The 17,790-nt window shown below is 38.7% G+C and overlaps 1 protein-coding gene across 1 annotated transcript; it reads left to right on the top strand.

Annotated features, from left to right (window-relative positions):
• The first annotated feature begins 683 nt into the window (after window positions 1–683).
• LOC127449512 (zinc finger and BTB domain-containing protein 11-like) lies at window positions 684–17,091 on the top strand. Its single transcript, XM_051713000.1, has 10 exons — window positions 684–1,187; window positions 2,826–3,037; window positions 3,287–3,518; window positions 3,883–4,925; window positions 9,329–9,625; window positions 10,759–11,149; window positions 12,754–12,871; window positions 13,287–13,445; window positions 14,133–14,308; window positions 15,887–17,091. Exons 1-10 carry the CDS (start codon window positions 878–880, stop codon window positions 16,402–16,404), a joined length of 3,456 nt encoding a protein of 1,151 aa, XP_051568960.1. The 5' UTR covers window positions 684–877; the 3' UTR covers window positions 16,405–17,091.
• The last annotated feature ends 699 nt before the right edge of the window (window positions 17,092–17,790 follow it).

Raw genomic sequence — 17,790 nt, 5'->3', positions numbered from 1 at the left:
TCATGGTCAGACAGGAATACCGATCTATTCACACTGAAAGGGGGTTAAGAAAAGGCTAAATTCACCCCTAAAATGGGTTATCTCTAATAATTTTGCAGCCATGTGGACTGCATCCTTCAAATTACCCTCACAGAGAAAATGAATTGCTAATTTGTGTGGTCAAGTAATGATTTAAGTGAACTTTTATTGTATGACTTAGATGGTTTCATAAGAAATTAATTATTATAGTGTATAATAGAGTTAATAATAGTACTAGTTATAGTACCTTTTACTACTGAAGGTTATAATATAATGAAAATTAATTAATTCATCTATGTATTTTATACAATTACATTCACTGTGTTTTAATTTATGTATTGAAAGATTTTATTAAATATTGGATTATTTTATGACATTAGCCTGTTTAATTATGTATTCACTCAATGTTAATACCATTATTCTATATTCTACATCCATTCTTTTTCTCCTGCACTCGGTTTAGATGCTTATGAGTACAATGACACGTGTCTAAAACATCGTATATAAACGTTAATATGAACTCGAAGCGTTTAGTGAACTTGTCTTGATGGTAAACAGCGCTCTCTGCTGTAAACACGTGTACACTTCGAACCGCTCGTGGTTGTTTCCGCAATTTCAAACGCAACATCCGGTTGTGCAGCAGCCATTTTGTCTGTTCATGCAAGTCCACCCCACACGGTCAAGAACTGACGTTCCCCCTTGAAAAACATTTCAGAAATATCACCCTCGATACTTTTCTTTATCCTCTATGCAAGTGGAAACGGGCTGAAAAAATACCTTGTTGAATTCTACGTTCGAGAATACATTTCATTGGCTCATGTGTCTTGTTTTTGTTAAGCGAGCGTCATAAATCGGGGTTATGTCGAGCGAGGAGAGTTATTTAGCCATCCAGCGCTATTTGACCAGTGAACGGGAGCCTTACGCACCGGGCACGGACGGCAACACCAAGAGAAAGATCCGCAAAGCAGCCGCATGTTATATAGTGCGCAATGGGATTCTTTATTATCAGAGGCGGCAGAAAGGCCTGGATGAATTCACGGAGTTGGAAGTTGTGCTGCAGGCCGAGCGGCGGAAGGAACTGATCACGGAGGCGCACATCACGTCCGGAGGGGAACACCTCAACCAGCAGCAGACATGGGAGATCATCTCCCAGAAATACTGGTGGAGAGGTACATTCATCTGAACCTTAAAGACCAACTAGGTTTCCTGACTGTGTTCAAAGCCTGTAATGTTCTTCTCTGTTGTCATAAAAGTTGTGACAGCGGCGTCTCTTAAATGTTTGCTGACAGTGATATGTCACTGGCTGCTGCTTGCAATCACGGCATGTGACAAATAGTGACAGGCAACGGTTTCACTAGATAATAAATAAAATCTTATGATAGGGTTGTTTCAGCCAATGTCATTCAGTTAGACGTGTTATATGGTCAGATTTGTGCATAACCTTGTGGCTAGATAGACGTGTGCCATAATCAGCATTGATTGTGCCAGAATTTACTTGTTACCTTCTATTACAGAATGGGCATTAAATAAGTAATGGACAGCAGTTCTTAAATATTAAAATGCAAAATTGAGAGAGAGAGATTGCACCAAATGCCATACGTTTTTGGAAAAGCTAGTTTATTTTTTTGATGTAAAAAAAATTCACATTTAACTGAAAAATATATAAAAGACTGGCACATGTAGATACAAAAATACATTGCTAAAATTAAAATTTATATATATATATATATATATAATTATTTTTTTATTTTTATTTTTTTGATGGGGCAAATGAAAATGTTGGTAGGGCAGATATAAAGTAAACAATGTCCTTACCATTGAGCCTTAGACAATTAATTGCTCATTGACTTTTAACTGTAAACAAGCCCGTAATACACCGGGGACTGCTATTTTGAAATGATGACAGAAACTTGGCTCAGTTACATATATGTGAGTTTATTTATTTATTTATTATTTTTTTAAGCTTTTTGAAGCATAGCCTATATGGTATATTTAACAGATGAAGAGTTTTGTATGTATTTCACCAGATTACGTTTATTGATGAGGAATAATAATTATAAAAAAAAAAAAACTATTGGCATTGATTTTTGCAGATAACCGATAGTTCCAAAAAGCAACTATCGGCACCGATTAATTGGTAAAAACCAATATATTGGTCTACCTCAGATAGGTAGATGGATGGATGTATGGATGGAATACAAAACCGTTTTGCATCACATGCCATCATTTTATGGCTAAACTAGATAATGTTTTTTTTATTTTTTATTTTTTTTTATTTTTTTGGTGTAATAAAAGTGACTTTAAATATAACCGCAAACGGAAATCATCGGGGTCCAAGCACATATGAACCTTATTTACAGTAGCGTTATATTGGATTTTCGATGGGATTAAAACAAAAGTGTGAGGGACAGACCTATAATCTCTTCAAAAAATGTAAAATAGTGGAAAAATTTTATAGACAGAAAACCTAAAAGGGCTTATTATAGCTCCACCTAGGGTCAGACAGGTGTGTGTATATGCGAGTAGTGGGGCACCTTTGGGACCACCCTGCCAAGTTTGGAGTCTTTGTGATTTACGATCTCTGACGCTCAGACACTTTTAGGGCAGAAAAATAAAGAAGAAGAAAATCAGAACAAACACAAAATTAAAATAATTTAAAAAATATTAGATAGATAGTTAGACAGATTGATAGGAAGATGTATATAATTATTCATCCCATGTAGGAAATAGCAGAATCGATATTTTTTTATTTTTTTTATTGATAAACAAGCCTATGATTATATGTAAACCTATTCTTACCCTCGCAGGTGTGCTAAAGCAGGTGAAGGATTGCATCAGGGAATGCAGTCATTGCCAAAGCAAGCAGGAGAGGGCCAGAGGCAATTCTGAGGATACCGCAAAACATGCAGCTGCCCGACAAGCGAGACGAAAAACCTCTGGCGACGAGGAGGATGATGAGGCAAATGATGATTTGAATGAGGAACCTTCCAGTGGAGCTGATAAACATGAACTGGTATTTGTAAGTACAGTATGTTCTTGTTCGTATCACCGAATAACAATTTGTCCCTTGAAAATCTCGTAAATACCCTACTATGGTCTTACTTAGCTCTTGGTATTGATAAGACCAGGACTGAGAAACATACAGGAACACAGAAGCACTGTTTAGGACACCATGGCAAGAAAGCTGAAATATAGTTACTGTTCAGTTGGTTTATAACATTTATGCATATGATGTGGTCTCATATTTCTCTTTTATGCTGGGTTATAGGTGGACAGTAATGGAGTTGTCAAGCAGTTTTTACCAAAGCATGGTCAGACCATGCTGGACAAGCTGAATCAGCAGCGACTCAATAACGAGTTCTGTGATATCACCCTGCTCATTGAGGGTGAGGAGCACCGTGCGCATAAAGCTGTCCTGGCCTCCTGCAGTGAATACTTCTATGAGCTCTTTGTGGAGAAGGGTGCTGTGGCCAGTCATGAAGCTGTGGTTGATCTCTCTGGTGAGAAGAATTATGCAAGAGCTGTTGATTTAAATGATAGTGAAATGTCATTGGATTGATAAACAGATTTATTTATTTATAAGCAAGATTTCCATCCAGATGCCATCCATCCTCTTAGATGAAAACTTTGCTTGATGCTTTAATGCCTAGGCATCTGGACCAAGCCTCTAATGCATTCAGATATTGTCTAAGTATGACAGCTCTCTAGATTTTGGAACAGAATACAATTTCTGTGAGAGCATTGATATTCATTCGTGTTATTGTGTAATTTGAGCTCATAATATATTACCTCACCACCTTAAATGTTTAAATTATTAAGATGCCTTCATTGTTAGTGTTTTCTTTGTGTGTTTGTCCTTGCTAGGCTTCAGCAAAGCCAGTTTTTTGCCGTTACTGGATTTTGCCTACACCTCCAATCTGACCTTTAACTTTTGCGTGATGGCGGAGTTGGCCACACTGGCACGGCACCTATTGATGGCTGAAGTGCTTCAGATCTGTGAGTCTGTGCACAAAAAAGTGGAGGCGCAGAAGCTGACAGTCTACCAGAGAGGAGACCCCCACACTGTGGTGGCCAGCCAGCCTCCTCAGCCCTCTCAGCCAATCACATCTACCAATTCTGAAACCTATGTGGTACCAATGCAGAGTGATGGCCAGGCTGTTGTTACTCACATTGGGCCACCTGAGGCAGGACATTCTCTGGCTGTAATCACAAGTGAAGAAGTGACAGCTGAATCACTGGCATTGCTTGCTGGTGCAACCGTAGATGGAGAGACAATGACTGTAGTTACTCACAGTGGACAGGCTGGCTCAGCTGAGTCTCTCGCTATGGTGGCCCAAAGTGGCCATGCAGAGGTGGGTGAGACCATGACTTTGGTCACTCACTCTGGGCAGGCAGGTTCGGGAGAGTCCCTGACTGTAGTTCAGGCCTGTTGGTCTGTGGAGGAGCCACAGGTTAATGACACTCCTGTTGTAGAGTGCATACAACCAGGTGCACTTCTCATTAGTGTGGATTCTGGCAAAGCAGACTCTTCTGAGGTTGTGCATTTAGCCGCAGCAGCGCCACCTGCTGTTCAGGCTGAGCCCCAGACTGCAGAGCCAACACACCATCCTGATTCGGTGGCACCACCACAGCCAGCCCCTGCACCACACAAACGGAGGCCAGGAAGACCACCTAAAGTGAAGCAACAGGAACCTCCTTCTCTACCCCCTCCAGAGGAGGAACCTGTGGAGATGGAGGAAGTAGAGGATGGATCAGCTGCAGATCAAGAGAAAAAAGAGGAGTTGGAAAGCATTTTTCCCAACAGGAGGCACCTGAGAAAACGGTCTATGAAGGAAGGAGGGTATGTTCGTCTTCATATGGGGCTTGAAACTGAGGAGGAAGAGAACAGCACCTCGCCCACTATGAAGGTATGTTCTCCCTTTCGTTTGACAATTGTTCCCCTTTAAAATAGTAGTTCACCCAAAAATGAAATGCCTGTCATCATTTACTAACCTTCATATAATTCCAAACTCCTATGACTTTCGTCTACGAAATCCCAGTTTTTCGCGTCTGAGACCATCAACCCGCGCATCTTATCATCGTGGCTTGTTGAGTGCGTTGCCACGGAGACATAGCGCGTGTGGAGGTTTCATGCCATCCACTGCGGCATCCGCACTCAACTCATCACGCGCCCCACCGAGAACGAACCACATTATAGCAATCACGAGGAGGTTACCCCATGTGACTCTTCCCTCACTAGCAACCGGGCCAATTTGGTTGCTTAGGAGACCTGGCTGGAGTCAGCAGAAATGTATTCTTGACATTTCAAGCAATCAAGCAATCCTGGGATGCTTTTTAAACAGTATTGTAGGAGTTTCCATCTATGTTGGGCACTTATTGGCTGCTTTTCTTTATTATTTGGCCAAGTCATCAATTTCAAAAACTTTTTTTTTATTAAATTTTAGTTTTATAATTAAATTAATATGGTGGCAAAATTATATTTTTGTCTACAAAACTAATTTCAAACATTTAAGTATACGCCTTCAGATCAGAAGATTTTTAAGATCATAAGAAACATTTCAGTCAAGTGTTTCAAAACTTCTGATGGGTAGTGTATATCATTATCATGATGTAAATTGATTCATATTGTGATATAAGATTTTGATCATATCACCCATCCCTAATTATACTGTTGGCATTTTCTCATTCACAGTATTGCATGGATGTAAAGTCTGTTTTTTTGTTTTTTTTCCCCACATTTTTTAAAAATCCAGTTGAAGTGATTAAAGTTTCCATTGTAAATATCAATTAAATTTAGAGAGAATTGGCTACAGTTAAACAGCATCATAAACTTAACGTGATAATAAGAAATAATTAGCATCTTCCTCCTCTTTCATTCAACCATCACTTGCATGAATGGCAGGCTGTAGAGCGTGCACACCACAGTGCTGGAGCCTGAACTTCTGTTTCTACCACCCAAGTGGTTACAGTTTGTTGTGCGGGAATTCTTTGGGTATTTAAAAGACCCACGAGGCCCCATCAGTGTTCTCTGTGAACTACATCTCATGGAATTTGCAGAGATGAATGCATAATATTATATATACAGTACAGTACATCGGTTAAGAAATTATAGACCCCCTTACATAAAAAAACACTACCAGAGACAGAACAGTTTTACAAGATGTGTAATGATTCAAGGTTTATAGGTTGACTAATGTTATGTTTCTGCTTTTTGCCACATTCACAACAAACAAATTTAAGCGCTTGTATGCAAAGTTATGACAGGCAGACTATTTTTTCATGCATTTATTTGCTTAAGTGCAGCACAAGAGTAGGCATACAATGCATTTACTATTACCAATAATATGTTTTATTTGTAAAGGACTTTAAATACGGGTTTAAAAAGTGCTTTAGGCATACTGATAGCAGAAAATAGAAAGTACTGGAGAAAAACAACAAATGTACTGCAAATATTTTAATAAATAATGTCTGAAGAAAGAGAGCATAGTTTTTAGCCTTGTCCGGTTCTTGAATTTTTCTCTCTGTAGGTATTGTTTATAATCAAACTAAATTACAAGAGCAACCAATTACAGAATAATAATTACATAATAATTACATAACTGTTAACCAGGGCAGTAATCATTAAAACATTTTTTTTATTATTATTATTTGTAGTAATGTAATATTAATATTTTTATGTAATAATATTTTCTTATTTTTATTAATAATAATATTAGCAATACACCTTAATGCAGTGAAGTGGAGGTTATCATACCATGAAAATCTCATATTGTTACCAAAGTGCAAGTCAGTCCACTCTACGGCCATTTTTAGAATGCTTCCTGGCAGGCTGGGTAGCTGTTTTCTATGTAAACAAGAGGCATAAAAGTACAGCTCCTATCTAATTGAATGGGGAAAGACCGAAATCTCAAACGGGTGGTCAGGATTATGATCAAAGAACATATTTAAAATCAGCAGTAAAATCTGACAAAGATAGTATCATGAATAGAGTGCAGCAGTCTGGTTCCGGAAGTAAAAATCCCATTCATTTATCCCATAGACTAATTGATTTTCAAAGATAACTTATAAACCTTTAGAAGCAGACCTACTGTGAGCTTCGCGGTTGTTCATCGATGGGATATGCTTCCGTTGAAACCATCCGTCTGCGTTATTTCAACTTTATTGTTTAAAAATCTGGTTTAATAGTGGAATTCATAAACAAGTGCATTACCCATGGTCCAGCAGAGAAAGCTTCACCAATCACAGAAACGCGGCCCGTGAAACGTGCCTCAGAGCAACCGCCCACTCTCACTCCCTTTGATGCACTGTGATTGATGTAATCGAGTCGGTGTCTTTTCACACATAAACTACTTATCTATTTGTACATATCGGAATATTTTGCGATAAACGTAAAATATATTGTTTCTATTAGGGATGCCCCGATACCACTTTTTCTCTTCCGATTCCGATATCGGAAATCTCAGTATTGGCCGATACCAATCCCAAGCCGATACCAGTGTTGTTTTTTTTGCATAATCAGTTTAGAATATCTTTACATTATTTTGTGGAACTAATTGGGTGTGCTGTTAAATATGTCAACAAAGCAGCACCATTCACTAACGCGCTGGTGCTGCGTATACTATATATTTACTTATTAAACACAGTCTTTTGTGATTCACAGAGCTTTCGCAGGTCTTCAAGTGGCTTTGAATAACATGCAAATGAGTCATATGAACTGCTTTAATGGTGTTTTTATGGTTCTTTTATGTCATTTTTGGAGCTTGGCAGTAACGAACATGACTAACACAAAGTATCGGATTTGGTTCGGGCTCGTCGGACCGATACCCGATCCATCTAAAAGCTTCAGTATTGGAGCCGATACCGTTCCAGGTATCGGATCGGTGCATCCCTAGTTTCTATACTTTTAATCAACAACCCAAAATCAATAGTTTTATAAAATCTTTTAAAATGTATTCAATGAAATCATTCGTAATGCTTCATGGGATTGTAGTCCGTGCCCTTACAAAAGAGGGTAAGTACATGTACACAGCCTTGTACCTTTGTCTTTTTGTCCGATTTTCTCATACTTATTTGCCCTTTAAAAAAAATGTTTGTTATGTTGTAATTTACCTCGGAGCTGATTGGTTTGGTTCATGGCTTACAACTCTTTTATGAAGGATTTTTTTAAAAGTCTATATGGAATTGATGGGGAAATATTTTGGAATCCAGATGGCTGAATAAGTGGGTGGGCACTGTGCTCCATTGGGCTTCTTTAGTTCAGATCATGCTAAGAAACGCTATATTTCTGGCTGGTTCAGATAATGTGCATGCACGTTCTTGAGATGACTGACAGGCTATGTCTGTATTGTAAAGGTGATTGGCTCTTTTACCTGTAAGACGGGACTTCCATTTCTACATCCGTTGACCGCTGGGTGTTCCAATTTCTCCCATTCATTTTAATACCAGTCGTCCGTCTCGGGCTAATAGTCTCTTCCTTTACACCCTTGTCCATAAATAGCACTGAAATCCAATGTGGTGGTTGAATCAATAATATCAAACCTCCTTGGTTCTTGCGCATATCATACCAAACATCATGATGTCAGGCCGCAGCCTTATTGCTTCTTGCAACATTATGTCATGATGTTTAGAAACTAATGAGGTATAATGTTATTGATTTCAGTGCTGTTTATAGACTTCATTAACTAATTGGCATGATTTGAGGGTGAATTCCTTCAGAATACTTAATAAACGAGCCGCATGGAAAACTTTCATGATACTTTTGGTGCTAAATTAAAGTCACTATGTACTGCTATTGTATTGAATTCAGCTCATGGGACATTTATTAAATAATTTTCTTTTGTGTCTTGGGTTTAGAATGAAATGAGGGTAAATGATGACAGAATTTTCATTTTTGTAAAATATTCCTTTAAAAATATTTGTGGCCTCAACCAAATGGCACCCTTCTGGATTTGGAATTGGCATGTCCATGCAGTTCATGAAACCATAGGGTTACCCATCTGCCTTTTTACTGTTCAAAAGGGTGCTCGAGTGCCCTTATGTGGGCATGATGAACCCTTGATGCGCCCTTTTGCGAAGCCTTTTGTACTTCACAGCAGTCTACTACCCAACAGTCTGTTCAGCATTATGCCGATAAAGTGTGACTGTGAACTCCGAGGAGGACCACAAAGGCTGACTGCACAATTTGGGACCTGGCCTGTTAATGATGCATGTCCTCATAATGTGTAGCAATAAGATGATGATTATTAGGATACAAAGAATGCACAAAGCCACTCAGTCAGATTGTTTTAATAGAATCTCACTGTGTCCACAGAAACCTCAAAGATTTGCCAAGAGAGGTCTAGTGGTTCAGTCTGTGAAGAAGACTCCAGGTGAGTTTTCAGAGACAAACCTGGACTCTGCTCCTGATAGAGAAGAAACTGGAGCAGAGGAACCGGAGTCTGGTGCAACCCAGCCAGAGTCTGTAGAGGAGGAGACACTGCAGGAAGACCCAGGAGGAGCTGTGGAGGGAGAACACACGTGTAATGAGTGTGGCATGGTGTTCCAGAGACGGTATGCCCTCATCATGCACGCTCTGAAACACGAGAAGGCTTGCAGCTTCAAGTGCAGTGTATGTATTCTTCTGACAATTGAAAGTGAATGATTCCTGCCGAACAACCTAATTCTTGCCTAAAACAAGAATTAAACTTAATTTAAGATGAAGTGTTTAATCTCTGAGCCACTTGCATCACCAAATGGAATTACAAAAATGATTACTGTTTTCAGTCAGCTTTCACAAAAAGCCCTCATACTTCATTGGTTGTACAATTAAATAGTCCTACCCCAAACTCACACTAATGGTCAAAAACATCCATCTAGTGCATATTTACATAACAATTTGAAAACGAACACATTAACATGCTTGGTGTGGACGGCCCCTTACAATTTTAGGTGAAATCGGTGTACAAATGGCTTATTTCTAGTTATTTCTAGACTGCATATTAGGTTGGTATATAAGAAAGAATTTTAACATTAGAAAAATTACACATATAAGCTTTAAAGGGATCATTCACCCAAAAATGAAAATTCTCTCATCATTTACTCACTCTCATGCCATCCCAGATGTGTATGACTTACTTTCTTCAGCAGAACACAAACAAATATTTTTTTGAAGAATATCCCAGCTCTGTAGGTCCATACAATGCAAGTGAATGGTGACCAGAACTCAGAAGGTCCAAAAACACATAAATGAAACATAAAAGTAGTTCATATGACTCCAGTGTTTAAATCCGTATCTTTTAAGTGATATAATAGTTGTGGGTGAGAAACAGATCAATGTTTAAGTCCTTTTTTTACACTAAATCTCCACTTTAATGTTCACTTTCAGATGTGAAAGTGAAAGTGAGTGTGGAGATTTAGAGTAAAAAAGGACTTTTAGAAATTTTGATCTGTTTCTCACCCCACACCTATTATATTGCTTCTGAAGAAATAACCACAGTCTCATGGATTACTTCTGTTTCCTGAATGTGATTTTTGGAGCTACAAAGTCTGGTCACCATTCACTTGCATTGTATGGACCTACAAAGCTGAGATATTCTTCAAAAAATATTTGTTTGTGTTCTGTTGAAGAAAGAAAGTCATACACATCTGGGATGGCATGAGAGTGAGTAAATGATGAGAGAATTTTCATTTTTGGCTGAAGTATCTAACTTCACCCAAAAAATTATGAGCAACTTATCACTGACTTTCCCTTTGTCTTCTCAGATTTGCAATAAGGAGTTCCAGTATGCAGCCTCGCTCCGTGCGCATTTGGCTCGGCACAAACATCAGAATACACAGAGAGCCAGTATGACACGAGCCACAGAAGATTCTCAGGTGTCAGAAGATCAGGCGAAGTACCGCACCAAGCGGGAGTTTGTGTGCGACATTTGTGGCAAGACGCTGCCCAAGCTGTACTCCCTCCGCATACATATGCTAAGCCACACGGGGGTGAGGCCGCACACCTGCAAGGTCTGCGGGAAGAGCTTCGCTACCAAGCACAACCTGAAGATGCACTGGGCGCTGCACGACTCCTTTAAGAGATTTCAGTGCACTGTCTGCGAAAAGTCTTTCGTCACCAAGAGAAGCCTGGAGGAGCATACAAGCATTCACACAGGTACACTTCTTATTGCTTGTGTCAAACAAATATGCATGCAAGTATCTAACTGCTTTGGTATTAACTAATTAGTCTAAACTAGGGGTGTAACAATGCATATATTATGGGTTAATTTCTTATTCAAAATACAATTCTGGACCTGTTTTCATTTGGAAAAATTCATTAATGCATTAGATTGATGCTCCATTTACATTAGTGTCTTCAGCATATTTTGGAAAACAGTTAAGAATTGTACTAAACTAATTAAATCAGACTAAATTTTGACCAAATTTTAGATTTCGTGATACATTGCACCATGGGTAAAGTTGAAATTGGGCCGAATTATTGTCAGAGCAAATATTTACACCAAAAAATGCCAATTCTGTCATCATTTACTCACGCTCATGATGTTTCAACCCTGTATGACTTTCTTTCTTATCTGGAACACAAAAGGAGATGCTTGGCAGAATGTTAGCCTTGATCACCATTCACTTTCATTGCATCTTCTTTCCATACTATGAAAGTGAATGGAGATTGAGGCTAACATTCTGCCAAGCATCTACTTTTGTGTTCCATAGAAGAAAGAAAGTGATATGGGTTTGGAACAATATGAGGTTGATAAAACTAAAAAGACTAGAGAATTTTCATGTTTTTGGTGAATTATCCCTTGTAACAATGTCATCTTAGGGCATTTTCAGACCCGTATTTGTTCACAAGGCAATATTTCAAATTGGACCAAAACTGTTAGTAAAAGTCACATGTGAGCAAACTGTCAAAATGTTTCTGTGCTGTTCTGGGATTTAGCTCATACATTAATAAACAGGTTAAAATGATATACCTGTAATAATTTGAGTATTGTTTAGGTCACGGTTGTGCAAAATGCCCCCGCATGGTACAGAATGCACATTCCAGTCAGAGGTTGCGCTGCAATTAACGATTTTCCATCACTCGGATGGATATGAGTTGTACATTTTTACATTATTTTTATCCATCATTAGTTGCTTTTGCATTATGTCTGCATTGAAAAGTGCCTATTTTTACGCTCACTGAGCTCTCCCTCTCTCCCACACACACACACACACACACACACACACACACACACACATACAGCAGATAGATTAAAGTCACATACAAAATAGATTTTATCTGTCTAAAAGGTTGCTTATGCCATCCTACCAGTGTTCTGCTGCCCGCTATCCAAAAGAGAGAAGCGATCGTACTTAATTTACCTCAGGAATTGGTAAACAACTCATATTTACTATTTATTACAGTGACATGCTGACCGCAGATCCATCTGGTATGTTCATGGTTTTTATAGGGATATTGTTTGGTACGTTAGTCCGTTGGGTTGGATTGCATTCTCACCACAAGCAAACCGCTCCAGTTTGCAATCGGTCCAAGACCACTTCGTCCAGGAGGTCTCAGAGCGATTGTTTTGGTGCGGATCCAAGTGCAACTGCCAGTTTCACATATGCCTAAACAAACCGAACTAAGTGAGAAAACGCACCAGGTTCCAAAACAAAGGCTCCAAACGAGCCAGGTGTGAAAATGCCCTTACACAGTGGTAACATCACAAAAGTGCTTAATAAGCAGAATTCACCTAGTAACAGCAATTTGTTTTATAGGTGAATCAAAATACTTGTGCACAACCTGTGGAGCATCCTTTCACCGTGCTTCAGGACTGAGCAAACACCTCAAGAAACATCTACCCAAACCAGAAGTCCGCTCATTCCACTGTTCTCAGTGAGTGCCTTATCCTTCGATACATAAAACATACACATACCACAGGCTTTCTGTGACCTTGGCATGGGCATTTTACTTTAACAACCCATCCTTTTCTTTTGAAAAAAAATAAATAAATAAAATGAACCATGTGCATTATTAAAAACATCAACATTTAATTGTTTGCACTGAACCAGAGATTAGGTCCTATGAAGAAACCATTTTGAAAATACTGTAGACTGCCACCTTAAGGATAATGGACAAATAAACATTCTTATTTAAAGGCTATCCCATTTTTATATTTTCACATGTTCTTGTTCAGAAAAACAAGTGGTAAATCAGCTTCATCGACTGCTCGTGCACATACCTACTGAAAACGTTTTATTCACATATCTTCCCACATACCAATTTGACACCTTTTGTTCCATTGTTATAGCTGTGATAAGAGTTTCTTTGAAGCGAAAGACCTGCAGCAGCACATGAATAAGCACTTAGGACTGAAGCCCTTCCAGTGCCAGGTCTGTGGGAAATGCTACAGCTGGAAGAAAGACTGGTACTCCCACGTCAAATCACACACTGTTGCAGAGCCTTACAGGTGAGAAACAAAAACAGTTTAAGTGACCATAAAGAACTGAGGTGTGGTCCCGATGGGGGGCACGGAGGTCTGACCCGTTCTTAAATCAAGTTCACTTTCACACATTTAAAGGGATAGTTCACCCAAAAATTAACATTCTCTCATCATTTACTCACCCTCAGGCCATCTCAGATGTGATCAGACATTCGTAGCTCCAAAAATCACATAAAGGAAACATAAAAGTAATCCAAATGACTCCAGTGTTTAAATCCATATCTTCAGAAGCAATATAATAGGTGTGGGTGAGAAACAGATCAATATTTAAGTTCTTTTTTTACACTAAATCTCAGAACTAGACTTAAGTTTGGTCAAAATGCTTTTGGGTTATCCTTAACATTGACAAAATGAATATGTAAAAAAAAATTTTTTTATATTTATGGAATGTCAAACTTTTTGCCTACACCTACAGTATTATGTTGGGGTCAAATCTGACCCGGAGGGGAAAATACTGCTGGTTTTCAATGCAGCTTTGAAGCTTCTCTTGAGTAAAGGGTCTCTCTCTCTCTCTCTCTCTCTCTCTCTCTCTCTCTCTCTCTCTCTCTCTCTCTCTCTCAAAAATGTCATGTGATTAAAAATATGAAGGCAGTCATTTTAGGCGACCATTTTTCAAGGTAGACTGCAAACATGTGTGTTTTGTCTTTTTTGAAGGTGTAATGTGTGTGGGAAGGAGTTCTTTGAGAAGGCCCTGTTCAGGCGGCATGTCAAGAAAGCCACTCATGGAAAGAAGGGCAGAATAAAGCAGAACTTAGAGAGGGAATGTGAACACTGTGGGAGGAAGTTCACACAGCTCAGAGAGTACCGCCGGCACATAAACAATCACCAGGGTGAGTGGAGAGTCATAAATAAATGCATGTTTTGTAGAATGAAAATGAAAAGCTTAGAAATAGTGTTTCCAAACTTAATGTAATAATTATTATTATTTTCTTTTTTTACCCTTTTTTTTTTTTTTTTTAACCCTTTTTTTGTCTTTGGTTTGGTTTGGATGATGCAGTTGCTGAACCTGCTCACTGTAGTGTAAATATAAAAGAAACAGAAAAAAAAACAGTTTTGCAGTTTTTATATATGTGCCTGTAGGTGGCACTGCAGGCCTGTATAAACCCAGCAAACAGGAAATAGCACAAATGAATCACTATTTGGATTTAGTTATTTTCCTGTGGAGATTCTGTGTAATCAGACATCCAATACTTTCATGCTTGTTTTGCGGCAATTTTTTTGTCAACTGAGATTTGAGTTTGGTTGTCAGTTCCACTTGAAGTGGTAGCATACGTAAGGGATAATATCCAGCCAGCTGTACATTATCAAATCCAGCCAGACATGATGATCAAGACCCTAAAGTGTTTAAAAGAATTTAAAGAGTTTTCTCTCATCATTTACTCACCCTCATACCTTCCCCTCTTTCTTCTGCTGAACACAGTTGAAGATTTTTAGAAAAATATCTCTGCTATGTTGGTCCATAAATGCAAGTGAATGGTGGCCAGAACTTTTGAAGGTCAAAAAAGAACATAAAGGCAGCATAAATGTAATCTATATGACCCAGTGGTTAAATCCATGTCTTCTGAAGCAACATGATTAGTGTGTATGAGAAACACATCAATATTTAAGTCCTTTTTTAATATAGATGTCCACTTCTTTTGTTTTTGGGGATTCACGTTCTTGGTGCATATCGCTACCTAATGGGAAGGGAGAAGAATTTATAGTAAATGGTAATAATTTTGTGAAAATATTGATCTGTTTCTCAACCACACCTATAATATCGCTTTTGAGGATATGGATTAAACAACTTGAGTTTTATGCATTACTTTTATGCTGCCTTTATGTGCTTTTTGGACCTTCAAAGTTCTGGCACCATTCACTTGCATTGAATGGACCAACAGACCTGAAATATTTTTCTAAAAATCTTCATTGGTGTTCAACAGAAGAAAGAAAGTCATACACATTTAGGATGGCACAAGGGTGAGTGAATGATGAGAGAATTTTCATTTTTGGGTGAACTATTCCTTTAAGTTCCAAAATAAAGGGTTTATTTTTGGAATAATGACTATTGAATGTATATTGCATATTGCAATGTATGTAATTATAATGATTAAATGAACATGAAAAAATAGCTTTGAGGTGACATTAAACATTATGTGAGAAGATACCTGGAGGAGTGATATGAGAGACATGAAACTAGCACAGCTTTGTAGGAAATCTTTTGCCTGGGAAAACAATCAATTTAATAGTTTAACTGTCAGTATACATAAATATGTGACTGTAGAATATTGTGATTGGCCAATCCGAATCAAGTGTTTTAGAGAGCCGTATAATAAAGCTGGATTTAAGATCAAACAAATCACAACTATCAAAAGTGTATAAAGCTTGGCCTTTTTTGCTTATGTCATACTGCTCTGTTTACTCTTTAGGAGTGAAGCCCTTTGAGTGTTTGACCTGTGGCGTGGCATGGGCTGATGCCCGTTCACTGAAGCGCCATGTTCGCACTCACACAGGAGAGCGCCCTTATGTGTGCCCATTGTGCCAGGAAGCCCACATAGATGCCCGAACACTGCGGAAGCACATCACCAAGTTCCATGGCGACCAGTTGCCTGGCAAGATCATGCTGGAGAAGGACACTCTGCAGTTCCATAATCAAGGCACGCAGGTCGAGCATGCCGTCAGCATCCTCAATCCAGAGCTGCCCCCTGAACTCCAACCTCCACAGCCTCCCCCTACAGAGGAGATAGAGACCGTGCTCATCACTGAAGAAACTGTGGATGCCGTGCAGGCTTTGACCGAGGCCACCGTGACCACATTGTCAGATCAGAGTATTATGCAGGTGGTGAATTATGTCTTGGCACAGCAGGCTGCAGTCAAGGTAGATGAGGCACCAGAGATCATCCAGACCATGGAAGTGGAGGTGGCACATGTGGCAGAGGTGGAGTGAGACACTAGTACTCAAATATGGGTGGATGGATGGATGTTTTGTGGATTGGCTCCCTAGCCTCTGAGGGTGATTGCATTGTCCCACTGAGCCTGACCCGACAGTAAATGTAATATGACTGGATATAAGGGCAGGCTTATTCTTTTTTTTTTATTATTGTGTCTTGTCATTTGAACCCTATGAAATGTATAAAAGTGCTCATTTATTTTTGTTGTAAAATGTAATTTAAATTCCACTCAAAGAACTCTTGAGTTTACTGGCATCACCCGCCTCAGCTGGAGTGTAAGAGAGAGAGAGAGTGTGTGTGTGTGTGTGTGCGCATCTGTGCATGATGTGGATACAAGAATGTGCTTGATTTGCATTATGGTAAACTTGTGTGTATATAAACTGAAATTGAAATGAAATTGCATTGTAATAGTCACAATCAAGCATAAAACAAACAGTTGAAATCCAGTGTAAACGTTTGTCTTTTTGTAACCAGTTTGTTAATTATTCTATGTATAAAGGCTGAGTGTGATTTTTTTTTTTTTTTTTGTTTTGTTTTTTTTTTCTTGTAAAGCTGATATATAGGCTCTTACAGGCCTTGCAAAGGGGCTATAGGCTATTTGTCTGTGGTTTAATGTGGTACCTCTCATTCCCAGCTGAGTACAGTGTATAGCAGCAGAAATGACAACAAAATAAAAAAAATTCCCTGTCTGCAGGGACGCACCATGTGCTATATTTCTTGTTCGTTTAAAAAAAAAAAAAAAAAAATTGTATCTGTCTTGAAGTGTAAAACAATGAAAACTAACAGCATTGTGATTATCAAAATGAGTTTGCACGTTTTTGTAAAGCGTCATTAATGATTTATGTGACCTGCACTTGCAAAAGCATTACCATGGTTTTACTATAGTAACACCTAAGATACTATGGAATTGACTTTGTAGTCAATTCATTTCAATTGCAGCTTTGGCTGTTTCTAAGAGGGCGTTCATACTGAACGTGTCCTTGCTCTTAAAGGGATAGTTCACCCCAAAATGAAAATTGCCTCATTTACTCACCCTCATGCCATCCCAGATGTGTATGACTTTCTTTCTTCAGCAGAACACAAACAAAGATTTTTAGAATACCTCAGCTCTGTAGATCCATACAGTGCAAGCGAATGATGACCAGAACTCAGAAGCTCCAAAAACACATAAAGAAACATAAAAGTAATCCATACGACTCCAGTGTTTAGAGTAAAAAAAAAAAAAAGAACTTAAATTTTGATCTGTTTCTCACCCACACCTATTATACTGCTTCTGAAGTTATGGATTTAACCACTGTAGAATTATGTTTCATTTATGTGATTTTTGGTGCTACAAGGGTCTGATCACCATTCACTTTCATTGTATGGACCTACAGAGCTGA

Source organism: Myxocyprinus asiaticus, chromosome 12, assembly GCF_019703515.2.
Source record: "Myxocyprinus asiaticus isolate MX2 ecotype Aquarium Trade chromosome 12, UBuf_Myxa_2, whole genome shotgun sequence".
Lineage (NCBI taxonomy): Eukaryota > Metazoa > Chordata > Actinopteri > Cypriniformes > Catostomidae > Myxocyprinus > Myxocyprinus asiaticus.
This window is presented reverse-complemented; position numbering and strand designations above follow the sequence as displayed.